At 42.9% G+C, this 27,350-nt stretch overlaps 3 protein-coding genes and 3 pseudogenes across 5 annotated transcripts; 3 read left to right on the top strand and 3 right to left on the bottom strand.

The window, feature by feature from the left end:
• The first annotated feature begins 499 nt into the window (after window positions 1-499).
• LOC146220668 (UDP-glucuronosyltransferase 2B4-like) lies at window positions 500-3,832 on the top strand (annotated as a pseudogene). Its single transcript, XR_014750962.1, has 7 exons — window positions 500-994; window positions 1,317-1,332; window positions 1,729-1,866; window positions 2,021-2,163; window positions 2,250-2,337; window positions 2,438-2,657; window positions 2,798-3,832. The product of XR_014750962.1 is annotated as a UDP-glucuronosyltransferase 2B4-like (transcript).
• A 168-nt stretch (window positions 3,833-4,000) lies between these two features.
• LOC146220669 (uncharacterized) lies at window positions 4,001-5,764 on the bottom strand. The gene is made up of 2 exons (XM_084693995.1): window positions 5,241-5,764; window positions 4,001-5,139 (listed from the first exon to the last, which is right to left on the bottom strand). The coding sequence occupies exons 1-2, from the start codon at window positions 5,694-5,696 to the stop codon at window positions 4,483-4,485; spliced, it is 1,113 nt and encodes a 370-aa protein (XP_084550121.1). The 5' UTR covers window positions 5,697-5,764; the 3' UTR covers window positions 4,001-4,482.
• A 7,465-nt stretch (window positions 5,765-13,229) lies between these two features.
• Window positions 13,230-15,651, top strand: LOC146220670 (UDP-glucuronosyltransferase 2A3-like; annotated as a pseudogene).
• Window positions 15,652-17,219: 1,568 nt separating this feature from the next.
• On the bottom strand, window positions 17,220-20,505 carry LOC146220671 (uncharacterized). Of its 2 annotated transcripts, XM_084693651.1 has the most exons (3): window positions 20,390-20,505; window positions 18,578-19,043; window positions 17,220-18,475 (listed from the first exon to the last, which is right to left on the bottom strand). In XM_084693651.1, the coding sequence occupies exons 2-3, from the start codon at window positions 19,031-19,033 to the stop codon at window positions 17,819-17,821; spliced, it is 1,113 nt and encodes a 370-aa protein (XP_084549777.1). In that variant the 5' UTR covers window positions 19,034-19,043; window positions 20,390-20,505; the 3' UTR covers window positions 17,220-17,818. The 2 variants fall into 2 exon arrangements, with proteins under 2 accessions (XP_084549777.1, XP_084549776.1); XM_084693650.1 differs by lacking the exon at window positions 20,390-20,505 and having other exon boundaries at window positions 18,578-19,093.
• On the top strand, window positions 19,700-23,165 carry LOC146220672 (UDP-glucuronosyltransferase 2A3-like; annotated as a pseudogene).
• A 650-nt stretch (window positions 23,166-23,815) lies between these two features.
• Window positions 23,816-26,876, bottom strand: LOC146220673 (uncharacterized). Its single transcript, XM_084693652.1, has 2 exons — window positions 26,209-26,876; window positions 23,816-26,106 (listed from the first exon to the last, which is right to left on the bottom strand). The coding sequence occupies exons 1-2, from the start codon at window positions 26,662-26,664 to the stop codon at window positions 25,450-25,452; spliced, it is 1,113 nt and encodes a 370-aa protein (XP_084549778.1). The 5' UTR covers window positions 26,665-26,876; the 3' UTR covers window positions 23,816-25,449.
• Between the last annotated feature and the right edge of the window lie 474 nt (window positions 26,877-27,350).

Below are 27,350 nucleotides of genomic sequence, written 5' to 3' on the forward strand. Positions count from 1 at the left end.
TGTTTTGTTAACTGTATATTTATGACTGAATAAAGGCCATTCTTTTTACAGTGTGATGAAAATGACTGAAAATGATTTTTGCCTACACATTTCTATTCATATTCTCATACGATAATACTCCAATTTAGGTTTATTTGGTGGTCGTCAGAAACCATTATAACAAAACATAGTTTTAAAACATAAAGCTCTTCCTGTCTCCATTTGGCTATCAAGATTTCAAAACAGTTACTGCTTCCTCCTTTGAATTGTGATTCAAAGGGTTTGGTCATAAATATGGAGACATTTAAGATGATTGTTTTGTAGGAGACATTCAAGATGTACATTTCCACAAAACAACTTTTTAACAAAGCTTCACTTCCTGCTACAGGAACATTCCCTAACTGGAGTGTTGCAAACGAAGATTATGCAATCCCAAACTGTCCAATCAGAACCATTTGGTCACATGACTACAGTTTTGAAATCCGTTCCTAGGGTTATTTTTCCCCGCAATGTCCTTAACATGTGGACTGTGGGAAGCGGTGTGTTTCTGCTACTCCTCTACTCCCCTCTGTGTGTGTCGGGGGGGGAAGATCTTGATCTGGCCAGGAGAGCACAGCCACTGGATCAACATGAAGAACATCGTGGAGGAGCTGTCTCGGAGAGGACACGCAATCACAGTCATCCCCAACTCAGCCTCACCGACCGTAGCGGACATCAGCACCACTGCTAGGTACTGTTTTGAAATTCTCCAGGTGCCCCACCGCAAAGAACAGTTTAATGAAATGATAGATGAGATACTAAGGTACTGGACGACATGCCAAATGATAACATCATCCAGGCAATACTGAAGATGAAGACCTTAATGGAAACTAGTATGGAATTCAACATGGCTACAGCCAGAACTTTGTTCTCTAATATAGACTTGCTGGAGAGACTAAAGAGAGAAGAGGGTGAAGAACACACTGTTCTATCTGTCTCAAGACATAATGGTCACTCTTGGAACAAAGATGACATTTGATGCCTTCTACAGTGAACTTAGTGCTAAGTAAAAGCCCTGTGAATCAAACGTCTCGAGTGTGATTTGATAGTATTTTTACATACTTTCAAACTTAACTGTAGGGGAACTTTAATGGGAAAACTGTACGTTCGTTCATAAGCAAACTTTAGTGTTCGATGGTGTAGAGGGATTATTCAACTGAAAACTTTGTACACTGCCCATAGACTTTGACTCAGAGCACACCCTCTTTGTTGTGATCTCTACTTACGGGACTTCAGACGCTCGACTGGCACACTGCAACTTCTTCGCTCCTCTCAGTCTCTACTTTTTGCACTCCTAGGATGGGACCTCTGAAGGTTCTGCTCTGTGTTCCCCTCCTCATGCTCTGTTGCGTGCTCTGTTTTGCCAAAAAGATACTCTGTCTTATGATAGTGCTTGTTGCCTGGACAGTACACCGACACAAAAAAATCCTGTTCTCTAGTCTTTAAATTAATGTGTTGTTTTACTAACATACAAACTATCTTATGACACAGTTAATATTTATCGACAAGCTCACCTCCAGTTGTACAACCGAGCTAAAATACAAGGATTATGCTTGTTATTGCTTTTGTACACACAAAAGTACTTTGTTCTTTGCAGAAACATTTATCACATGCCCTGTACTGGTCTACCTGTGTGTGGACCAATGTTACGTACAACAAGGAGTTAGTAGCTACGTTTTTAAAATTATGCTGTTCTTACATGTTTATCAGGAAAACCTACATTGTTGTGTGAGATGGTGGGGAAGGCAGACATTTGGTTGATTCGAACCTACTGGGACTTTGAGTACCCTCGACCGTTCCTCCCAAACTTTAAGTTTGTTGGAGGCCTTCACTGCAAACCTGCCAAGCCCTTCCTAATGTAAGACTTTCATTCAATTCAAATTTTAAGTATGAACATTACTTGACAGACAATAGTTGTGATACCAATTTAAATGAAATATCCTGTGTTCTATGGCCCATTTCTTTATATCAATCTTAATTATTCAAATGAAATGCTGATGGACTTTGTTTCGGGATATCGAGGAGTTTGTGCAGAGTTCTGGAGATGATGGCATTGTGGTGTTTTCTTTGGGATCCATGACCAAGAACCTTACCAAAGAAAGAGCAAACACAATTGCCACTGCTTTAGGACAAATACCATAGAAGGTTAATTGATATGTTTCCTATCAAAGCTTTCTGGCGTAGGTCATTCTACATCCCAGATCTTTACCATTCTGTTTTCTCTATTTAAGGTACTTTGGAGATACAGTGACGAGAACCCAGACACTATTGCTCCAAACACAAGACTTTATGACTGGATTCCACAAAATGACTTAGTGGGTACAAAACAGCATTTTTCTCTCCTTTTCTACAGCAAACAACTTTTCTGTCCCCCACAATTCTTAAACACTCATTCGATTCTGATTGTTGTGTCATTCAGGCCATACAAAGACCAAAGCCTTCATCACCCATGGTGGGACCAATGGCCTTTATGAAACTATTTACCACAGCATCCCAATGGTGGGGATCCCCTTGTTTGCTGACCGACCTGACAACATGATGCACATGAAAACCAAGGGAGCCGCAGTTGTTATAGACTTCAACAACATGCAATCCAAAGACTTGGTGGAACGTCTCAATTCAGTCATTAATGACTAGTTGTAAGTTTTGTTAGTTCGAGAAAATCAATGCTGTTAATCAACATTTCAAGTTTTGAAATGGATAAACTTGTTTAATTGACCATGCCACAACAAACTTCCATTTGCAATGCAGTCATATTACTATTTCATCTTCTCACCAGGTACAAAGAAAACATAATGAAACTCTCAAGAATCCATCATGACCAACCAATGACACCTCTGGACACAGCTGTGTTCTGGATTGAGTTTGTGATGCGCAACAAGGGGGCCAAGCATCTAAGGGTTCAAGCACACAACCTGACCTGGTACCAGTACTACTGTTTAGATGTAGCATCTTTCTTGCTTTCTGTAGTGGGACTCACCCTTGTACTACTGATAAAAACTTGTTGTTTCTGCATTTGCAAGTGCTGTGGGAAAAGCAAACCAAGAGTAAAGACAGATTGATGCAGTTTTTAACAGATGCTGTAGAGCTCCTTGGAAACTATAGATGCATACAAATCTCATTTCACAACCTAAAAGGGTATTGTTGCTCTTGTTGGTTAGTTATAACTGATTTAACTATTTGTAATCGCTGTGAATTATATTATTGTTGCTTGCTTTAATGGAAATCTGGAGTGTATTACTCCTTTGGTGTGGTTCATATTGATAGGTGAGTACAGAATTACATCCCACTCCCATCATGCCTGGTGGATTTTGTGGGATTTTCTTTTGCTTAAAAGTCTTGCAAATACATTATTTCTCATAGTATAAGAGATGTATTTTTTATTGCATATAACTGGGTGAATAATATAATTCATGTTCAGATAACTTTCCAATCAGATGCACTGACAGTCAGACTAACTCATTCTTTCATTCAGTTCAATAAAACAGAGAGTGCTTGAAAATCACAGTGTTAATGTCATGTATTCATGTAAGATACTGTATTTGTTGTTGGCTTTCCATATATGGAAAAGGCTCCTACCCCTGTGCTGCTCGTGAGTGGGAACCCCTTTCACCCCTTGTGAAATTTGTCTTCACATGGATGGAAAGGACATTGCGAAGGTAAAGGACATCTCAGTGGGAGTTGGTGCCCTACTGGGAATCTGTTTCATCTTTGGAGTTAAATGTGCAGAGAATGTAAAGAAGACCCATTTTTATGCAGCGCATGGTTGGTAACAAGTCAAATTAAGTACCTATAAGGGTATTAAAATGGCAAACGTCTTGCTCTAAATGTATAATGTGTGCACATATGTTGTATTCATTGAGATTTCTATGTATTTATTTTTGCAAATTAGAAATGATCAACCCAGAATCCTTACTGTTGTATACTGTAAAAGTCTGACGCTTGTAAATAAAAACATGCTTTAAAACATCTGTTTCACCATTATTATTGTTTTTATTGTTCCTACTACTACTACTACTACTACTACTACTACTACTACTACTACTACTACTACTACTACTACTACTACTACTACTACTGCTATTATTAATACTACTACTACTACTACTACTACTACTACTACTACTACTATTACTACTACTACTACTATTACTACTACTACTACTACTACTACTATTACTACTACTATTACTGTTACTACTAGTAGTACTACTGCTACTACTACTACTACTACTACTACAACACAACTTCTATAAATGTTCTTCAAGGTTCTCCACAGTTGCTTGTTGAAAGTTGATAAGTGTGCCAGTGATCCAAATGACTGAGCAAAGGTGTAGACGTTTAACTTTCTTGTTTGGAAGGGTCAGCAACACAAAAACCCTTGCTTACATGGTGATAACAGAAAAGAGGGCAGTCCTTGATGTTTGTCACGGTTGGTGTTACCGTAGATGAAAGTCTCTCTTATCAGTGGAAATGAAAGGCCCTCTTGAACTTCTCGAAGAAGCCACATTTTGGCAAAGACCTCATTTCCACTTTTCCTTTTTGTGCCTTTTTCTCTTCCTTTTCTTTCTTCTCAATGTCCTTCCTCTGCTCTTCTGCTAACCTTTGCATCTCTTTCCTTTCTAGATCTTTCATTTTGCGTCTCTCACTCTCAAGCTTTTTTTGAATCTCCATGTTTCTTTTTTCTGCCTGCTCCAGCTGCTTCCTCTGTTTCTTCTCCATCTTCTCCTGTGCCAGCTTTTCTGCTTTCTTCTGCCTTTCTATGGATTCCCTCTCTGTCTTTGCTGCTTTCCCCTCCTCAGCCTTTATCTCATTCTCAATTTTCAATATGTCACTGTTGGAACTCTCCTCAACAGATGCCTCCAGTACTTGCATCCTCGCCAGTTCACTCTCTAATTCTTCCTCCTGGTTGGCCAAGGGGTGGGTGTAGATTTGAGTGTCCTTAGGAAGAGGTGTGCAGGTGGGATGCTTGACCCTGTGGGGGTGCCTGGCCTGAGCTTCCAGGGGTTTGGTGGTGGTGAGGCCCAAGTATGCTCCATCTTTACTCAGTGGGAGGGGTGTGGGGGTTAGGGAGACTGGCTGATGGATGGGGGACATTGATGGAACTTTGATATCCGCTGTCTGTGTTGGAGACAAGAAATTGTTAACACTGTAATGCAATACCCAACACAAAGGACACTTTTCTGAAGTAAAAAAAACTAAAGACATGGCTATAGTCTTACCTCCTCAAGCAGTTCATCCAACAACTTCAACTCCTCCATGATGGTAAGAGACTTAACCACCGGTGTGTTAGGTGTCTTGGTCTCCTGCAGACCTTCAAGTTTCTTCTCGGAGGAGTTGAGCTCCTGCTCTTTCCGTCTCTGCTCTGCGTCCCACAGCTCTCGCTCCTTCTGCATCCACTCTCTCCACCTCTCCTGCCTCTGCATGTCCAGCCTGTCTTCTGCCAGCCTTTTCTCTGCCTCCCTGAGCTCTGCCAGCTTCTGTTCACGCGGCTTCTGTATGATCTTTTTTAGGTCTAGCCACCTTTGAATTTTACGCCTCGTTTCTGCATCCTTCTTTGCTTTCTGCATCTCTCGGACCCATCTTTGTTCAGCCAGTATCTGTGGCCCGCTTTTTACCACCCGTGTCCGTTCTTTCTTCTTCTTCTCCATCCGCTTCTTTTCTGGAAATCCGCTCATGTTGTCTGTTCTATTGGAAAAGAGAGTGACTGCAGTGTTGTGTTGACACAGACTTTTATAGTTATTTGTATCATTACGACCAACACACAGGCCTATGACACATTAGAAATGACACATTGCTTTGTGACATCATAGCCAAAATTCTGAGTCGCCCGCTGGACATTTCATTCTCCGATGTTTTTCTAAGATAGGCTATTTCATGGCAAAAACACAAAACATGTATCCCCGCCCCTCACCCCCCCCCCCCCCCCCCCCCCCCCCGTTTATTTAAAATAAAGAAAAATTGTTTTTTGAGCTTTGTGAAACATAAACATTTTACAAGCCGTTTATCAATTGGTAAAATCTTGTCTAGAAAAGGTCATGTCTTTTTCAGTGGCGATTTCTTTAAGACTGCAAGGGAAGCTCAGCTTCCCCTGCAATAAAAAAAAGATAAATATTTACTATTGTGTTAACATTTTAAATGCGTTAGAACACGTTCATATCGAAGACGAATCCTTTCAGAATCAGCTAACGCTACATATATTAACAGGTCGACTGACTGATTTCCTTCTCATACATTCCCATAGCGTCCCGTTTTTTTCAGTGCTTCGAAACTATACGGTCATTGGATGAATGCTGAGATTATGTTCCGCCTCGGACGCTCAGCGTCTCTGGGGGTGAATGGAGAAGTGGGCTGGCCTGGACGCTGAGCTTCCGCGTGATGATTGTAGGGTCTGTGCATCTCCTTTTGCTTGACAGTAATTTTGTACTACAAAAAGTCACCGAAGGTAACTCAGTAAGTCCCATCGCGGATTTTGCAACTGTCGTTGGAAGACAGACTGCAGTAACTTATTCCTTGGTATTTGCTTGGCGAAATTGCAATTGTCATCATACATTTCAGATAACTATACACCACGTTCCTTGTTTCAGTTTAACGTAATGTCCACATTTCCTCCTTGATTAATTTTGTTTTGATAGATCGTAGGCTAGGCTTGTCGTAGGGGTGAACTAGCCAGTGAACTAGCCAAATAAATAAAACATTTTTAGGATGTAGGCCGAAAATGAGCTTCCCCTCTTTGAAAGACCAGCAGCCCCACGTACCTTGCGTTTCTTAGCCTGGTTTAGCCAAGGAGCTCTCCACCTTTATTACTAATTTTAAAACTTTTTGATAAATGGAATATAATAGCATCATAGAATGTACAATAACAGCTAGCTGGCGTCAGTTACTTGTAAAATGCATAGATAATGTTTAACTGTAAAATCTCAATTTAGCTTGCACCTAAGTTAAAACATATTTGAGTGTGCTAACATTAGCAATAACGTCAGCTAGTTTGCGGTGTATGCAGGCTAACCTTTAAATTAGCAGCACATTTCCCGTATTTAACCATGATTAAACATGGACTTACCTGAAAGTGACGCACGGGCACCATCAGTTGATACCATGTGTGGAAGTAGTAGCCTAAGCTACTCTTTTTCTTGTAACAAGCTAACCACTGACATTGACAAATGCGTGCTCATGTTTTGTTAACTGTATATTTATGACTGAATAAAGGCCATTCTTTTTACAGTGTGATGAAAATGACTGAAAATGATTTTTGCCTACACATTTCTATTCATATTCTCATACGATAATACTCCAATTTAGGTTTATTTGGTGGTCGTCAGAAACCATTATAACAAAACATAGTTTTAAAACATAAAGCTCTTCCTGTCTCCATTTGGCTATCAAGATTTCAAAACAGTTACTGCTTCCTCCTTTGAATTGTGATTCAAAGGGTTTGGTCATAAATATGGAGACATTTAAGATGATTGTTTTGTAGGAGACATTCAAGATGTACATTTCCACAAAACAACTTTTTAACAAAGCTTCACTTCCTGCTACATGAACATTCCCCTATCTGGAGTGTTGCAAAAGAAGATTATGCAATCCCAAACTGTCCAATCAGAACCATTTGGTCACATGACTACAGTTTTGAAATCCGTTCCTAGGGTTATTTTTCCCCGCAATGTCCTTAACATGTGGACTGTGGGAAGCGGTGTGTTTCTGCTACTCCTCTACTCCCCTCTGTGTGTGTCGGGGGGGGAAGATCTTGATCTGGCCAGGAGAGCACAGCCACTGGATCAACATGAAGAACATCGTGGAGGAGCTGTCTCGGAGAGGACACGCAATCACAGTCATCCCCAACTCAGCCTCACCGACCGTAGCGGACATCAGCACCACTGCTAGGTACCGTTTTGAAATTCTCCAGGTGCCCCACAGCAAACAACAGTTTAATGAAATGATAGATGAGATACTAAGGTACTGGACGACATGCCAAATGATAACATCATCCAGGCAATACTGAAGATGAAGACCTTAATGGAAACTAGTATGGAATTCAACATGGCTACAGCCAGAACTTTGTTCTCTAATATAGACTTGCTGGAGAGACTAAAGAGAGAAGAGGGTGAAGAACACACTGTTCTATCTGTCTCAAGACATAATGGTCACTCTTGGAACAAAAATGACATTTGATGCCTTCTACAGTGAACTTAGTGGTAAGTAAAAGCCCTGTGAATCAAACGTCTCGAGTGTGATTTGATAGTATTTTTACATACTTTCAAACTTAACTGTAGGGGAACTTTAATGGGAAAACTGTACGTTCGTTCATAAGCAAACTTTAGTGTTCGATGGTGTAGAGGGATTATTCAACTGAAAACTTTGTACACTGCCCATAGACTTTGACTCAGAGCACACCCTCTTTGTTGTGATCTCTACTTACGGAACTTCAGACGCTCGACTGGCACACTGCAACTTCTTCGCTCCTCTCAGTCTATAAGCGCAGCTAGTTCTGGCAGGGCAATCGGGCAGCGCGCGTCAGCCAGTTATAGGGGACGTAAGGCGTCTTACTCCACCTTCCTTACTCCACCCACTACCACACCCATGTAGCAGCGCATATCCATTGGGCCACATCCGATAAGGCGTCTTTAAAAGACGCGCGGATATGCACACACTCACCCCGGTCGTTGTATGATCAGTGCTGCTGCCAATGTGTTTGTATTCCTGCGTTGTCGGTTGTTGCTTTCGCCTGTGTTGCTGTGTCCGGCTCTTGCAATCCGGGGGTGGCCTGTTGTTGTTGGGGGTGTTTGCGGGAGGTTTCGGGCATTCGCCTGGATTCGCAGCCTCTGAGAACCGCCCCGACGGCGGTTGCGACGATACAGGTAGCCAGGCCCGGCGTAACTCGCGTCGGCTCAAAGATCGCCTACTACCAGGATTGGCGGGTCAACGCATCCTGGACTCTACTATGTCTTGGTCGTGTCTCTTTCCTTGAGTGTATCATGATGAACTGCACGTTCGTGGAGTGCTGCAAGGCCGCTCTTTCTCCTTCCTTCTCTTCCCGACCGGTGCCCGCTGAGAATGCTCTGGTCCAGGGAGGAAGACCCGGTCCTGTTGGCCCCTCTGGACGTCGAGGTCTCTGGCGGAAACGAGTGCTCGGGTCGTCGCGCTGGAGGAGGGGTCGACGACAGCGGTGGATCCGCCGATCCCCGGTACTGCTTCGGAGGCGCTCCCGTGGCCTTCGATTTCGCATTGACTGTAGGGGAGGAATGACGTGGTACCGTGTCTTAGGACACCACCGGCTGGTAATCAGGAATGGCGTACCCGAATGAAAGGGTTTGTGTATCTGCGGTTCTTTAACTCGATTGTATTGTTTGATTGCCATGGCATTCAGTAGGCTTAGTATACCCTGTGCAAACGGAATACTCGGATTTCGGGAATGTATTAGCCGGTGCTTACGTAACAGCTTGTCAATATTGTTCATTGTAATATTCTTTATTTCAGGGGTGCGCGCTGATCAATAGAAAGTGTAAATGAGCAGTCAGCCAGAGACGCTAATTTCGTCTGCTGTCTCCGGGCAGATGTTAGGGCAGCCAAATTAATTCAGACGTCAAATACATCCTTAAGTGAAATATGGTATCCCTATATTATCGGTTAACCAGTTGAGTAGCGTCACAGTATCTGTCTGTCGTCGTGTGAGGGCCCACAGCGTAGACTACCATCTCGGATGTGTGACTTCGGACATTTCAGATGAACGTCCAATAGACATACGGTTATCTAGCTCTATGCACTACGCTGGTGTGGCAAAACATGTACTGGCAGGAGGGTGCCGTAACGGTAAACACCAGCGTCTAGCGTTGCTAGCTACGAGTGTCATGCTAGGTACTTGACGGAAGGAACAAGCTAGCAAGCTGTGGGCCCCAACCGTACTCATGCTGTGGGAGCGTGGGGATAATTGGACTCACGCATCTAAGTGTGCGGAGTGTGGCTATGCAAATCGTTGCGGGTGTAATTGACGTGTGATGGGCCGTCAGAGTGCCCCTACCCTGTGGCTAGTATAGGCTAGTGGGTCGATGGGCACTCGCATGAAGGTACGTTTATCTGCATACATGCTTCGAAACTTTCAATACAGACATTCCACGTCTCCCGGGAGTTCCGGGTGGGAGAAGCCAATATTTAAATCCACCGCGTGTACAAATGCACTACTATATTGAATTGTATTTGATTTAAAAAACTGAATGAGATTAACCCCACCTTCCTGAGGTAGTTTGGGAAGAACCCTTGGACCAAGTGTTGATTTAGTGTTACTAGTGGTAGTGCTGAAAATAATACGCAAATACCTTGTATAATTCTGGGATTTTTTGGGGGGTAAAACATACATACTGTACATTTAAATTTACAAACTAAGTCGAACCATCTTTTTAGGTGTCTGAATCCAATAGTACTCAATATATTTAGGCAATTCCGATACATAGGGCCTACATTCCACGTCTCCCGGGAGTTCCGGGTGGGAGAAGCACCACCCGGAAATGGGTCTCTGCAGGTTGGGATGACTGACACCATCAGTGTTAATGTGACTGCGTTACATTGGTCATTTAGCAGACGCTTTATTCTGAGTGCCAATATTTAGATTCACCGCAAGTACATAGGTTATCAGTTACGAGAAGCCAAACGATTGCAACGGTCCCTCTTGTCGTCTGTTCTGAGGGACTGGATTTAACTCTGGCATTCACATCTCAAGTAGACAGCTTTCTCAGGCTGCCTGCATGTCAACGACCGGTGGTCCGCGCATTTTGCTGCATGCCTCTCAGTGGCACCTAATTGGCGTCGGTGGGCAGCAGCTGTAGCCTACTCTCGGTGGTATCGGCCGCCGCAGCGGCCCGCACACATCGACACACTGTCGGTGGCTCCATGTTGGATCCTGGTAATGAGCACCAGTCGGCATCGTGCACCTGCTGGACGATTTGTCGGGATGTTCCGTGATCTCCACCCGCGCTGCCTCTAGGTGTTCGGACGCGTCTGATTGCATGCACATTTCTCTCCTTGAGTTGACCGTAGGCCCGTCACCTTGGTTCTCTGCATTTCCTGATAGTGTTTAATGCGGGCGTCGTTACCCTCGGAGTGTGTCCTCTGCGTCGTGGTGGCCGCTCGGGCACCACTTCTATGCATGCATCGTGCCCCAGAGTTCGTGTCCCGTCTGTTGGACTTCTCAATGCGTGCTAGTTTTCGTGATGGCGTACACGACTGGTGCGGTCGGATATACGTTCTGGGTGGGCTGTGCGGCCTTTGGCGCGGCGTCAGTTCTTCTATCACGGTTCCGTGGAGTCGTCCTCCGCCTCGATTTTCGTACCGACGCGGCTGCCTCTTTAGGTTGGGGGGTTATCGAGCTCTCCGGACAAGGCCCTGTGGCCACGGGGCTGCTTCCTGGCTCTTGAGACGTATCTCACGGCTTTACACGAATTGCATTCCATCGTGATGCTTGTTATTGCGTAGGGAAAAGTTTACTGTTGTAATATCGAAGCAAGGTCCACATCATAAGGAGGTCTGTGCATATTAATCTAGTCAGACTGCTCACTTGGACCAGAGTGTGGGAATCTCATTGCGCACCGCAGTCTTTCAGGCTATAGAGACGGTGTGGCGCACTGTCTTGTTCATTTCAGGAGTTCTGATAGGCAAGCATGCCGCCATTTCTCGACGGTGCTAGACCATAGGCCCGGGTGCGTGCGCGGTGCACATGTAGGCCTATGTTTGTCTGCCGGCGAATACATGAGGATGGTTTTCAATCCACATTGGTGGATGAAGGATGCAACTTTGTGGTCTTAGCAGAGGCAATGAGAGCACAGCGCAGACGTGTTAAACACGGGTTCGGGGTATTCAATTAAGGTGTTTGGAGCCCTCAGCAAGCTGCTGAACGGGCCAAGAGAGCAGAATTCAGATCAAGATTACGTCTACTATCATCTACCCATCTTGCACATAGGCCACTGAGGGTTAGGTTGGTTGAGGGCCACTTATGTGAGCCCTCTGTGACATTGCTTGTCAAAGGGCTATGCTCTTCAAATTACTGGTGTCCAACTGAACAAGGGTACTCGGGCCTATACAGCGATAATACTCGAGTCAGTGTTTTCACAACCTTTTAATGTTTCACGGTGTGGGGAATTCACCACCATTGTGCAGTGAACGTTTAGTGTCCTGAACATTCCAACCTGATACTTTGCAAGGTGCCTCTATTGTGATTTCTCGATCTAACTGCGTTTTGTCCACTCTCCTATGTCACGCCGTGTCGCCCGGGGTGACGCCTTCCGAGTCCCGCCTTCCGAGTCCCTGTTGTCACCAATGCCGGCAAGGCCATGACGAAATCCTGGTTTGCTCAACGATTCGCTGTGGGCTGTCCCAGGATTGGTATACATCGCAAAGCTTCCGGATTGGGGCTGCCACCTGGGCATCTTCAAGTGCCTAGCCACGCTGGAATGATGGGGACTGGTCGTCCTCGGCTTACGAGCACCATGTACGCCCCAATGCCCTGGACATCGTTAGAGTCCAGAGATCTATGAGCTTGACGTGAACAAGCTTGCGGCCATGTGGTCAAAGGACTAATTGCTGTGTGTCAATACACAAGCCTGCATTACAGATGGTGGCTGGGTCGGCTTGTTAACCCATAACAGTAGAATATCTCTTTAGATCTCGGTTTAGGCGTGGTGATCCGCAGACGTGCTCTGATCTGGTAGCTATCAATCAGAATCCATAGTCTGAATCGAGATATCTCTGGAGATGCCCTGGACTCCAGGGAACGGCGGGTGCTCTGCCGACACATTTGTTTCTCATTCTCACATAGGGACATTGATGGTACACCATGCGCCTCGCGTACATCTTTGGGGTTGCCGACGGGCGCTAGAGGAATGGGTCTCTAGAGACAGCTGTAACTCTGCCCTGTATGGATGAGAGGTTACCGGATCACAAGCATTGTAGAATGTCTCCGTAGATCTTGTCTCAGCACTGGTGATCCGCAGACGTGCTCTGATTCGGTAGCAATCGATCAGAATCCAGCGTCCGAGTCAAGATATCTGCGGAGACACCCTGGATACCGGCCAGGGAACGGCAGGTGCTCTGCTGACACTAGTTATTCTCACTAGATAAGCATATCTTCGTGTTCCGGCGTACATGCTGCCTTTGTGTACATCCTGATGAGTTCGCTGACGGGCGCAAAGAGGGGCAGCTCTCTGGAGGTAGCTATCTGCCCGATGTCGGATGAGAAGGGTACCGGGGAGATGGTCGGTGTATTTGGCTTGTCGCGGGTTCACCTTCCGTCCAGCACTGGGTCTGGACGGGATGTGCGCGTGGGACGGCTCGGTAAACCGCACATCAGATGGTATGTAACACGATGGATATGCACACATAGTCTTAGTCATCGTTAATGCTAGCATGACCCCCGCATCCAGAAAACGCTTGTTTTCGCCACTAGTACGTACGTAGTGGGATGTAAGGGGGTCCTCCTGTGGCTCAGGAGCAGCGGCGCTCCGCTCTACACATAGTCTGCATGGCGGAGTGGTGGCGTGTGTTGGGGGATTATATCTCTATTGCTCCCTGCCTCATATGTCATGTATGTATGTGTTGCATCGAGGAGGCAGGGAGTGCTTCCCTTAGATCATCCACTCCGCCAAAGTTAATCTACATGTCCATGTCATGTAACAATAAATGCTCAAATCTAATACGTGATTGTCTTGACTGAAATAAGCGCAGCTAGTTCTGGCAGGGCAATCGGGCAGCGCGCGTCAGCCAGTTATAGGGGACGTAAGGCGTCTTACTCCACCTTCCTTACTCCACCCACTACCACACCCATGTAGCAGCGCATATCCATTGGGCCACATCCGATAAGGCGTCTTTAAAAGACGCGCGGATATGCACACACTCACCCCGGTCGTTGTATGATCAGTGCTGCTGCCACCCTCCACCGTCCCCTTCTCCCCCATGCTGTCTGTATCTGTCCAACAGGGGGATTATATCTCTATTGCTCCCTGCCTCATATGTCATGTATGTATGTGTTGCATCGAGGAGGCAGGGAGTGCTTCCCTTAGATCATCCACTCCGCCAAAGTTAATCTACATGTCCATGTCATGTAACAATAAATGCTCAAATCTAATACGTGATTGTCTTGACTGAACTACTTTTGCACGCCTAGGATGGGACCTCTGAAGGTTCTGCTCTGTGTTCCCCTCCTCATGCTCTGTTGCGTGCTCTGTTTTGCCAAAAAGATACTCTGTCTTATGATAGCGCTTGTTGCCTGGACAGTACACAGACACAAAAAAATCCTGTTCTCTAGTCTTTAAAAAAAAAAATAATGTGTTGTTTTACTAACATACAAACTATCTTATGACACAGTTAATATTCATCGACAAGCTCACCTCCAGTTGTACAACCGAGCTATAATACAAGGATTATGCTTGTTATTGCTTTTGTACACACAAAAGTACTTTGTTCTTTGCAGAAACATTTATCACATGCCCTGTACTGGTCTACCTCTGTGTGTAGACCAGTGTTACGTACAACAAGGAGTTAGTAGCTACGTTTTTAAAATTATGCTGTTCTTACATGTTTATCAGGAAAACCTACATCGTTGTGTGAGATGGTGGGGAAGGCAGACATTTGGTTGATTCGAACCTACTGGGACTTTGAGTACCCTCGACCGTTCTTCCCAAACTTTAAGTTTGTTGGAGGCCTTCACTGCAAACCTGCCAAGCCCTTCCTAATGTAAGACTTTCATTCAATTCAAATTTTAAGTATGAACATTACTTGACAGACAATAGTTGTGATACCAATTTAAATGAAATATCCTGTGTTCAATGGCCCATTTCTTTATATCAATCTTAATTATTCAAATGAAATGCTGATGGTCTTTGTTTCGGGATATCGAGGAGTTTGTGCAGAGTTCTGGAGATGATGGCATTGTGGTGTTTTCTTTGGGATCCATGATCAAGAACCTTAACAAAGAAGGAGCAAACACAATTGCCACTGCTTTAGGACAAATACCATAGAAGGTTAATTGATATGTTTCCTATCAAAGCTTTCTGGCGTAGGTCATTCTACATCCCAGATCTTTACCATTCTGTTTTCTCTATTTAAGGTACTTTGGAGATACAGTGACGAGAACCCAGACACTATTGCTCCAAACACAAGACTTTATGACTGGATTCCACAAAATGACTTAGTGGGTACAAAACAGCAATTTTTCTCTCCTTTTCTACAGCAAACAACTTTTCTGTCCCCCACAATTCTTAAACACTCATTCGATTCTGATTGTTGTGTCATTCAGGCCATACAAAGACCAAAGCCTTCATCACCCATGGTGGGACCAATGGTCTTTATGAAGCTATTTACCACGGCATCCCAATGGTGGGGATCCCCTTGTTTGCTGACCGACCTGACAACATGATGCACATGAAAACCAAGGGAGCCGCAGTTGTTATAGACTTCAACAACATGCAATCCAAAGACTTGGTGGAAGGTCTCAATTCAGTCATTAATGACTAGTTGTAAGTCTTGTTAGTTCGAGAAAATCGAAGCTGTTAATCAACATTTCAAGTTTTGAAATGGATAAACTTGTTTAAAAGTCTTGAAAATACATTATTTCTCATAGTATAAGAGATGTATTTTTTATTGCATATAATTGGGTGAATAATATTGTAGGCTGTGAATCGAAAGGCCAGAGACGCGCTTGGTGTTTGTCCCTGGCTTGGGAACCACAAGTCACCTTTAGTTAGATTCTCAGGGAGATAATTGACTCGTTAATATCTGACTCCAATTTTTGACAATGTGCACAAGTGCGTTACCTGTAACCTTGAGCGCTAAACAGTTAATGACATGAAACTCTGACGTAGGTAAAAATCGTCTGCTTGATCAGAGCACCGACCCTAAAGTATGCGTGTTCACTAAACAGTCGTTTATCTCTACTATAATATGGATTTTAACCATAGTAGACCTAGTAGGATATGTAATCGATCACTCAGAGGCTCCGGTAAATTCCTTCGGAGCGTGGAGATCCACTGTAAGTGACTCAGAGGCCTTAAGTTAAAACCTACTCCAAAAGTCTATGTTTATAATCAGTTAGCCGCATCAACCAGACTAGATCAAAGTTTTCACCGCCGTAGCTTGATAGATACGTTTCAAGGAGAACAAGTAACTTTAAAATGCACACATTAATAGTTTATTATCTAAATAGCAAGATAATCAATACAATGATAATGAAATATCATCAAGTACAAAACATACCTTCAGAGCAATGGTTAACAAAGGTATTCACAATGAGGACTAGGCGCCTAACGCACCGGAGCTGTATCGTAAACAGAACTCGAAGTGATTGGTAAAAACTTCTTCCTATATACACCCAAACCTGACTAAAATGGGGACACCGGTCATGTGACAGAAAAGTTGTCGAACGCATACAAATTCAAATTGGATCATTAATCAAGACTGCAGTAGACCAAGTGGTGCCCTTGCAAGACAAGGGAATATGTTAAACATATGTTGGTCTGCTGCAGGCACAAACTCTGTAAACCCTGTACATGTACATGTTACAGTGTTAAAATTATTACTAGAATGTAACACACAAAATAAGAAACAAAAGCATATCAAACATGACATTTAAAGCTGTTTAGAACCTTATTTTCAAGAACACAACTTTTAATGATAATTTCAGAGTCTTCCTCTGTCCACCTTCCTCTTCAACTGTTGAGACCACCTCTCCAGAGGTGTGTCATCAAGGTGTGATTGTCATTTTAGCATTCATGCAAATCAACAACTGTCCCAGACGAGTGTCTGGGTGACCAGTGACAAAGGGGCTGCCAAAACAGCCCTACAATATAATTCATGTTCAGATAACTTTCCAATCAGATGCACTGACAGTCAGACTAACTCATTCTTTCCTTCAGTTCAATAAAACAGAGAGTGCTTGAAAATCACAGTGTAAATGTCATGTATTCATGTAAGATACTGTATTTGTTGTTGGCTTTTCATATATGGAAAAGGCTCCTACCCCTGTGCTGCTTGTGAGTGGGAGCCCCTTTCACCCCTTGTGAAATTTGTCTTCACATGGATGGAAAGGACATTGCGAAGGTAAAGGACATCTCAGTGGGAGTTGGTGCCCTACTGGATTCTGTTTCATCTTTGGAGTTAAATGTGCAGAGAATGTAAAGAAGACCAATTTTTATGCAGCGCATGGTTGGTAACAAGTCAAATTAAGTACCTATAAGGGTAATTAAAATGGCAAACGTCTTGCTCTAAATGTATAATGTAGTATGTTGTATTCATTGAGATTTCTATGTATTTATTTTTGCAAATTAGAAATGATCAACCCAGAATACATACTGTTGTATACTTTTCAAAAGTCTGACACTTGTAAATAAAAACATGCTTTAAAACATCTGTTTCACCATTATTATTGTTTTTATTGTTCCTACTACTACTACTACTACTACTACTACTACTACTACTACTACTACTACTACTACTACTACTACTATTACTACTATTACTACTACTACTACTACTACTACTACTACTACTACTACTGTTACTACTACTAGTACTACTGCAACTACTACTACTACTACAACACAACTTCTATAAATGTTCTTCAAGGTTCTCCACAGTTGCTTGTTGAAAGTTGATAAGTGTGTCAGTGATCCAAATGACTGAGCAAAGGTGTAGACGTTTAACTTTCTTGTTTGGAAGGGTCAGCAACACAAAAACCCTTGCTTACATGGTGATAACAGAAAAGAGGGCAGTCCTTGATGTTGGTCACGGTTGGTGTTACCGTAGATGAAAGTCTCTCTTATCAGTGGAAATGAAAGGCCCTCTTGAACTTCTCGAAGAAGCCACATTTTGGCAAAGACCTCATTTCCACTTTTCCTTTTTGTGCCTTTTTCTCTGCCTTTTCTTTCTTCTCAATGTCCTTCCTCTGCTCTTCTGCTAACCTTTGCATCTCTTTCCTTTCTAGATCTTTCATTTTGCGTCTCTCATTCTCAAGCTTTTTTTGAATCTCCATGTTTCTTTTTTCTGCCTGCTCCAGCTGCTTCCTCTGTTTCTTCTCCATCTTCTCCTGCGCCAGCTTTTCTGCTTTCTTCTGCCTTTCTATGGACTCCGTCTCTTTCTTTGCTGCTTTCCCCTCCTCAGCCTTTATCTCATTCTCAATTTTCAATATGTCACTGTTGGAACTCTCCTCAACAGATGCCTCCAGAACTTGCATCCTCGCCAGTTCACTCTCTAATTCTTCCTCCTGGTTGGCCAAGGGGTGGGTGTAGATTTGAGAGTCCTCAGAAAAAGGTGTGCAGGTGGGATGCTTGACCCCGTGGGGGTGCCTGGCCTGAGCTTCCAGGGGTTTGGTGGTGGTGAGGCCCAAGTGTGCTCCATCTTTACTCAGTGGGAGGGGTGTGGGGGTTAGGGAGACTGGCTGATGGATGGGGGACATTGATGGAACTTTGATATCCGCTGTCTGTGTTGGAGACAAGAAAATTGTCAGCACTGTAATGGAATACCCAACACAAAGGACACTTTTCTGAAGTAAAAAAAACAAATGACATGGCTTTAGTCTTACCTCCTCAAGCAGTTCATCCAACATCTGCAACTCCTCCATGATGGTAAGAGACTTAACCACCGGTGTGTTAGGTGTCTTGGTCTCCTGCAGACCTTCAAGTTTCTTCTTGGAGGAGTTGAGCTCCTGCTCTTTCCGTCTCTGCTCTGCGTCCCACAGCTCTCGCTCCTTCTGCATCCATTCTCTCCACCTCTCCTGCCTCTGCATGTCCAGCCTGTCTTCTGCCAGCCTTTTCTCTGCCTCCCTGAGCTCTGCCAGCTTCTGTTCACGCGGCTTCTGTATTATCTTTTTTAGGTCTAGCCACCTTTGAATTTTACGCCTCGTTTCTGCATCCTTCTTTGCTTTCTGCATCTCTCGGACCCATCTTTGTTCAGCCAGTATCTGTGGCCCGCTTTTTACCACCCGTGTCCGTTCTTTCTTCTTCTTCTCCATCCGCTTCTTTTCTGGAAATCCGCTCATGTTGTCTGTTCTATTGGAAAAGAGAGTGACTGCAGTGTTGTGTTGACACAGACTTTTATAGTTATTTGTATCATTACGACCAACACACAGGCCTATGACACATTAGAAATGACACATTGCTTTGTGACATCATAGCCAAAATTCTGAGTCGCCCGCTGGACATTTCATTCTCAAGATAGGCTATTTCATGGCAAAAACACGGCACATGTATCCCCCCCCCCCCCCCCCCTTTATTTTAAAATAAAGAAAAATAGTTTTTTGAGCTTTGTGAAACATAAACATTTTACAAGCCGTTTATCAATTGGTAAAATCTTGTCTAGAAAAGGTCATGTCTTTTTCAGTGGCGATTTCTTTAAGACTGCAAGGGAAGCTCAGCTTCCCCTGCAATAAAAAAGAGAAATATTTACTATTGTGTTAACATTTTAAATGCGTTAGAACACGTTCATATCGAAGACGAGTCCTTTCAGAATCAGCTAACGCTACATATATTAACAGGTTGACTGACTGATTTCCTTCTCATACATTCCCGTAGCGTCCCGTTTTTTTCAGTGCTTCGAAACTATACGGTCATTGGATGAATGCTGAGATTATGTTCCGCCTCGGACGCTCAGCGTCTCTGGGGGTGAATGGAGAAGTGGGCTGGCCTGGACGCTGGGCTTCCGCGTGATGATTGTAGGGTCTGTGCATCTCCTTTTGCTTGACAGTAATTTTGTACTACAAAAAGTCACCGAAGGTAACTCAGTAAGTCCCATCGCGGATTTTGCAACTGTCGTTGGAAGACAGACTGCAGTAACTTATTCCTTGGTATTTGCTTGGCGAAATTGCTAACCAATTGTCATCATACATTTCATACAATTATACACCACGTTCCTTGTTTCAGTTGAACCTAATGTCCACATTTCCTCCTTGATTAATATTGTTTTGATAGATCGTAGGCTAGGCTTGTCGTAGGGGTGAACTAGCCAGTGAACTAGCCAAATAAATAAAACATTTTTAGGATGTAGGCCGAAAATGAGCTTCCCCTCTTTGAAAGACCAGCAGCCCCACGTACCTTGCGTTTCTTAGCCTGGTTTAGCCAAGGAGCTCTCCACCTTTATTACTAATTTTAAAACTTTTTGATAAATGGAATATAAAAGCATCATAGAATGTAAAGTAACAGCTAGCTGGCGTCAGTTACTTGTAAAATGCATAGATAATGTTTAACAGTAAAATCTCAATTTAGCTTGCACCTAAGTTAAAACATATTTGAGTGTGCTAACATTAGCAATAACGTCGGCTAGTTTGCGGTGTATGCAGGCTAACCTTTAAATTAGCAGCACATTTCCCGTATTTAACCATGATTAAACATGGACTTACCTGAAAGTGACGCACGGGCACCATCAGTTGATACCATGTGTGGAAGTAGTAGCCTAAGCTACTCTTTTTCTTGTAACAAGCTAACCACTGACATTGACAAATGCGTGCTCATGTTTTGTTAACTGTATATTTATGACTGAATAAAGGCCATTCTTTTTACAGTGTGATGAAAATGACTGAAAATGATTTTTGCCTACACATTTCTATTCATATTCTCATACGATAATACTCCAATTTAGGTTTATTTGGTGGTCGTCAGAAACCATTATAACAAAACATAGTTTTAAAACATAAAGCTCTTCCTGTCTCCATTTGGCTATCAAGATTTCAAAACAGTTACTGCTTCCTCCTTTGAATTGTGATTCAAAGGGTTTGGTCATAAATATGGAGACATTTAAGATGATTGTTTTGTAGGAGACATTCAAGATGTACATTTCCACAAAACAACTTTTTAACAAAGCTTCACTTCCTGCTACAGGAACATTCCCTAACTGGAGTGTTGCAAACGAAGATTATGCAATCCCAAACTGTCCAATCAGAACCATTTGGTCACATGACTACAGTTTTTAAATCCGTTTCTAGGGTTATTTTTCCCCGCAATGTCCTTAACATGTGGACTGTGGGAAGCGGTGTGTTTCTGCTACTCCTCTACTCCCCTCTGTGTGTGTCGGGGGGGGGAAGATCTTGATCTGGCCAGGAGAGCACAGCCACTGGATCAACATGAAGAACATCGTGGAGGAGCTGTCTCGGAGAGGACACGCAATCACAGTCATCCCCAACTCAGCCTCACCGACCGTAGCGGACATAAGCACCACTGCTAGGTACTGTTTTGAAATTCTCCAGGTGCCCCACAGCAAACAACAGTTTAATGAAATGATAGATGAGATACTAAGGTACTGGACGACATGCCAAATGATAACATCATCCAGGCAATACTGAAGATGAAGACCTTAATGGAAACTAGTATGGAATTCAACATGGCTACAGCCAGAACTTTGTTCTCTAATATAGACTTGCTGGAGAGACTAAAGAGAGAAGAGGGTGAAGAACACACTGTTCTATCTGTCTCAAGACATAATGGTCACTCTTGGAACAAAGATGACATTTGATGCCTTCTACAGTGAACTTAGTGCTAAGTAAAAGCCCTGTGAATCAAACGTCTCGAGTGTGATTTGATAGTATTTTTACATACTTTCAAACTTAACTGTAGGGGAACTTTAATGGGAAAACTGTACGTTGGTTCATAAGCAAACTTTGATGTTCGATGGTGTAGAGGGATTATTCAACTGAAAACTTTGTACACTGCCCATAGACTTTGACTCAGAGCACACCCTCTTTGTTGTGATCTCTACTTACGGGACTTCAGACGCTCGACTGGCACACTGCAACTTCTTCGCTCCTCTCAGTCTCTACTTTTGCACGCCTAGGATGGGACCTCTGAAGGTTCTGCTCTGTGTTCCCCTCCTCATGCTCTGTTGCGTGCTCTGTTTTGCCAAAAAGATACTCTGTCTTATGATAGCGCTTGTTGCCTGGACAGTACACAGACACAAAAAAATCCTGTTCTCTAGTCTTAAAAAAAAAAAATAATGTGTTGTTTTACTAACATACAAACTATCTTATGACACAGTTAATATTCATCGACAAGCTCACCTCCAGTTGTACAACCGAGCTATAATACAAGGATTATGCTTGTTATTGCTTTTGTACACACAAAAGTACTTTGTTTTTTGCAGAAACATTTATCACATGCCCTGTACTGGTCTACCTCTGTGTGTAGACCAGTGTTACGTACAACAAGGAGTTAGTAGCTACGTTTTTAAAATTATGCTGTTCTTACATGTTTATCAGGAAAACCTACATCGTTGTGTGAGATGGTGGGGAAGGCAGACATTTGGTTGATTCGAACCTACTGGGACTTTGAGTACCCTCGACCGTTCCTCCCAAACTTTAAGTTTGTTGGAGGCCTTCACTGCAAACCTGCCAAGCCCTTCCTAATGTAAGACTTTCATTCAATTCAAATTTTAAGTATGAACATTACTTGACAGACAATAGTTGTGATACCAATTTAAATGAAATATCCTGTGTTCAATGGCCCATTTCTTTATATCAATCTTAATTATTCAAATGAAATGCTGATGGACTTTGTTTCGGGATATCGAGGAGTTTGTGCAGAGTTCTGGAGATGATGGCATTGTGGTGTTTTCTTTGGGATCCATGATCAAGAACCTTACCAAAGAAGGAGCAAACACAATTGCCACTGCTTTAGGACAAATACCATAGAAGGTTAATTGATATGTTTCCTATCAAAGCTTTCTGGCGTAGGTCATTCTACATCCCAGATCTTTACCATTCTGTTTTCTCTATTTAAGGTACTTTGGAGATACAGTGACGAGAACCCAGACACTATTGCTCCAAACACAAGACTTTATGACTGGATTCCACAAAATGACTTAGTGGGTACAAAACAGCAATTTTTCTCTCCTTTTCTACAGCAAACAACTTTTCTGTCCCCCACAATTCTTAAACACTCATTCGATTCTGATTGTTGTGTCATTCAGGCCATACAAAGACCAAAGCCTTCATCACCCATGGTGGGACCAATGGTCTTTATGAAGCTATTTACCACGGCATCCCAATGGTGGGGATCCCCTTGTTTGCTGACCGACCTGACAACATGATGCACATGAAAACCAAGGGAGCCGCAGTTGTTATAGACTTCAACAACATGCAATCCAAAGACTTGGTGGAAGGTCTCAATTCAGTCATTAATGACTAGTTGTAAGTCTTGTTAGTTCGAGAAAATCGATGCTGTTAATCAACATTTCAAGTTTTGAAATGGATAAACTTGTTTAAAAGTCTTGAAAATACATTATTTCTCATAGTATAAGAGATGTATTTTTTATTGCATATAATTGGGTGAATAATATTGTAGGCTGTGAATCGAAAGGCCAGAGACGCGCTTGGTGTTTGTCCCTGGCTTGGGAACCACAAGTCACCTTTAGTTAGATTCTCAGGGAGATAATTGACTCGTTAATATCTGACTCCAATTTTTGACAATGTGCACAAGTGCGTTACCTGTAACCTTGAGCGCTAAACAGTTAATGACATGAAACTCTGACGTAGGTAAAAATCGTCTGCTTGATCAGAGCACCGACCCTAAAGTATGCGTGTTCACTAAACAGTCGTTTATCTCTACTATAATATGGATTTTAACCATAGTAGACCTAGTAGGATATGTAATCGATCACTCAGAGGCTCTGGTAAATTCCTTCGGAGCGTGGAGATCCACTGTAAGTGACTCAGAGGCCTTAAGTTAAAACCTACTCCAAAAGTCTATGTTTATAATCAGTTAGCCGCATCAACCAGACTAGATCAAAGTTTTCACCGCCGTAGCTTGATAGATACGTTTCAAGGAGAACAAGTAACTTTAAAATGCACACATTAATAGTTTATTATCTAAATAGCAAGATAATCAATACAATGATAATGAAATATCATCAAGTACAAAACATACCTTCAGAGCAATGGTTAACAAAGGTATTCACAATGAGGACTAGGCGCCTAACGCACCGGAGCTGTATCGTAAACAGAACTCGAAGTGATTGGTAAAAACTTCTTCCTATATACACCCAAACCTGACTAAAATGGGGACACCGGTCATGTGACAGAAAAGTTGTCGAACGCATACAAATTCAAATTGGATCATTAATCAAGACTGCAGTAGACCAAGTGGTGCCCTTGCAAGACAAGGGAATATGTTAAACATATGTTGGTCTGCTGCAGGCACAAACTCTGTAAACCCTGTACATGTACATGTTACAGTGTTAAAATTATTACTAGAATGTAACACACAAAATAAGAAACAAAAGCATATCAAACATGACATTTAAAGCTGTTTAGAACCTTATTTTCAAGAACACAACTTTTAATGATAATTTCAGAGTCTTCCTCTGTCCACCTTCCTCTTCAACTGTTGAGACCACCTCTCCAGAGGTGTGTCATCAAGGTGTGATTGTCATTTTAGCATTCATGCAAATCAACAACTGTCCCAGACGAGTGTCTGGGTGACCAGTGACAAAGGGGCTGCCAAAACAGCCCTACAATATAATTCATGTTCAGATAACTTTCCAATCAGATGCACTGACAGTCAGACTAACTCATTCTTTCCTTCAGTTCAATAAAACAGAGAGTGCTTGAAAATCACAGTGTAAATGTCATGTATTCATGAAAGATACTGTATTTGTTGTTGGCTTTTCATATATGGAAAAGGCTCCTACCCCTGTGCTGCTTGTGAGTGGGAGCCCCTTTCACCCCTTGTGAAATTTGTCTTCACTTGGATGGAAAGGACATTGCGAAGGTAAAGGACATCTCAGTGGGAGTTGGTGCCCTACTGGATTCTGTTTCATCTTTGGAGTTAAATGTGCAGAGAATGTAAAGAAGACCAATTTTTATGCAGCGCATGGTTGGTAACAAGTCAAATTAAGTACCTATAAGGGTAATTAAAATGGCAAACGTCTTGCTCTAAATGTATAATGTAGTATGTTGTATTCATTGAGATTTCTATGTATTTATTTTTGCAAATTAGAAATGATCAACCCAGAATACATACTGTTGTATACTTTTCAAAAGTCTGACACTTGTAAATAAAAACATGCTTTAAAACATCTGTTTCACCATTATTATTGTTTTTATTGTTCCTACTACTACTACTACTACTACTACTACTACTACTACTACTACTACTACTACTACTACTACTACTACTACTACTACTACTATTACTACTACTGTTACTACTACTAGTACTACTGCTACTACTACTACTACTACTACTACAACACAACTTCTATAAATGTTCTTCAAGGTTCTCCACAGTTGCTTGTTGAAAGTTGATAAGTGTGCCAGTGATCCAAATGACTGAGCAAAGGTGTAGACATTTAACTTTCTTGTTTGGAAGGGTCAGCAACACAAAAACCCTTGCTTACATGGTGATAACAGAAAAGAGGGCAGTCCTTGATGTTTGTCACGGTTGGTGTTACCGTAGATGAAAGTCTCTCTTATCAGTGGAAATGAAAGGCCCTCTTGAACTTCTCGAAGAAGCCACATTTTGGCAAAGACCTCATTTCCACTTTTCCTTTTTGTGCCTTTTTCTCTTCCTTTTCTTTCTTCTCAATGTCCTTCCTCTGCTCTTCTGCTAACCTTTGCATCTCTTTCCTTTCTAGATCTTTCATTTTGCGTCTCTCATTCTCAAGCTTTTTTTGAATCTCCATGTTTCTTTTTTCTGCCTGCTCCAGCTGCTTCCTCTGTTTCTTCTCCATCTTCTCCTGCGCCAGCTTTTCTGCTTTCTTCTGCCTTTCTATGGACTCTGTCTCTTTCTTTGCTGCTTTCCCCTCCTCAGCCTTTATCTCATTCTCAATTTTCAATATGTCACTGTTGGAACTCTCCTCAACAGATGCCTCCAGAACTTGCATCCTCGCCAGTTCACTCTCTAATTCTTCCTCCTGGTTGGCCAAGGGGTGGGTGTAGATTTGAGAGTCCTCAGAAAAAGGTGTGCAGGTGGGATGCTTGACCCCGTGGGGGTGCCTGGCCTGAGCTTCCAGGGGTTTGGTGGTGGTGAGGCCCAAGTGTGCTCCATCTTTACTCAGTGGGAGGGGTGTGGGGGTTAGGGAGACTGGCTGATGGATGGGGGACATTGATGGAACTTTGATATCCGCTGTCTGTGTTGGAGACAAGAAAATTGTCAGCACTGTAATGGAATACCCAACACAAAGGACACTTTTCTGAAGTAAAAAAAACAAATGACATGGCTTTAGTCTTACCTCCTCAAGCAGTTCATCCAACATCTGCAACTCCTCCATGATGGTAAGAGACTTAACCACCGGTGTGTTAGGTGTCTTGGTCTCCTGCAGACCTTCAAGTTTCTTCTTGGAGGAGTTGAGCTCCTGCTCTTTCCGTCTCTGCTCTGCGTCCCACAGCTCTCGCTCCTTCTGCATCCATTCTCTCCACCTCTCCTGCCTCTGCATGTCCAGCCTGTCTTCTGCCAGCCTTTTCTCTGCCTCCCTGAGCTCTGCCAGCTTCTGTTCACGCGGCTTCTGTATGATCTTTTTTAGGTCTAGCCACCTTTGAATTTTACGCCTCGTTTCTGCATCCTTCTTTGCTTTCTGCATCTCTCGGACCCATCTTTGTTCAGCCAGTATCTGTGGCCCGCTTTTTACCACCCGTGTCCGTTCTTTCTTCTTCTTCTCCATCCGCTTCTTTTCTGGAAATCCGCTCATGTTGTCTGTTCTATTGGAAAAGAGAGTGACTGCAGTGTTGTGTTGACACAGACTTTTATAGTTATTTGTATCATTACGACCAACACACAGGCCTATGACACATTAGAAATGACACATTGCTTTGTGACATCATAGCCAAAATTCTGAGTCGCCCGCTGGACATTTCATTCTCCGATGTTTTTCTAAGATAGGCTATTTCATGGCAAAAACACAAAACATGTATCCCCCCCCCCCCCCCCCTTTATTTTAAAATAAAGAAAAATAGTTTTTTGAGCTTTGTGAAACATAAACATTTTACAAGCCGTTTATCAATTGGTAAAATCTTGTCTAGAAAAGGTAATGTCTTTTTCAGTGGCGATTTCTTTAAGACTGCAAGGTGAGCTTCCCCTGCAATAAAAAAAAAAAGATAAATATTTACTATTGTGTTAACATTTTAAATGCATTAGAACACGTTCATATTGAAGACGAGTCCTTTCAGAATCAGCTAACGCTACATATATTAACAGGTCGACTGACTGATTTCCTTCTCATACATTCCCGTAGCGTCCCGTTTATTCAGTGCTTCGAAACTATACGGTCATTTGATGAATGCTGAGATTATGTCCCGCCTCGGACGCTCAGCGTCTCTGGGGGTGAATGGAGGAGTGGGCTGGCCTGGACGCTGGGCTTCCGCGTGATGATTGAAG

Source organism: Hypomesus nipponensis, chromosome 27 (assembly GCF_054491055.1).
Source record: "Hypomesus nipponensis isolate SF chromosome 27, ASM5449105v1, whole genome shotgun sequence".
In the NCBI taxonomy this organism is placed as follows: Eukaryota; Metazoa; Chordata; class Actinopteri; order Osmeriformes; family Osmeridae; genus Hypomesus; species Hypomesus nipponensis.

What these genes read in the sequence shown, in the direction of transcription:
- LOC146220669 (XM_084693995.1), bottom strand. Translation starts at nt 5,696, where the DNA reads ATGAGCGGATTTCCAGAAAAGAAGCGGATGGAGAAGAAGAAGAAAGAA. An exon ending in TGGATGAACTGCTTGAGGAG is followed by an intron (nt 5,140 to 5,240) that starts GTAAGACTATAG and finishes TCTCCAACACAG; the next exon opens with ACAGCGGATATCAAAGTTCC.
- LOC146220671 (XM_084693651.1), bottom strand. Translation starts at nt 19,033, where the DNA reads ATGAGCGGATTTCCAGAAAAGAAGCGGATGGAGAAGAAGAAGAAAGAA. An exon ending in TGGATGAACTGCTTGAGGAG is followed by an intron (nt 18,476 to 18,577) that starts GTAAGACTAAAG and finishes TCTCCAACACAG; the next exon opens with ACAGCGGATATCAAAGTTCC.
- LOC146220673 (XM_084693652.1), bottom strand. Translation starts at nt 26,664, where the DNA reads ATGAGCGGATTTCCAGAAAAGAAGCGGATGGAGAAGAAGAAGAAAGAA. An exon ending in TGGATGAACTGCTTGAGGAG is followed by an intron (nt 26,107 to 26,208) that starts GTAAGACTAAAG and finishes TCTCCAACACAG; the next exon opens with ACAGCGGATATCAAAGTTCC.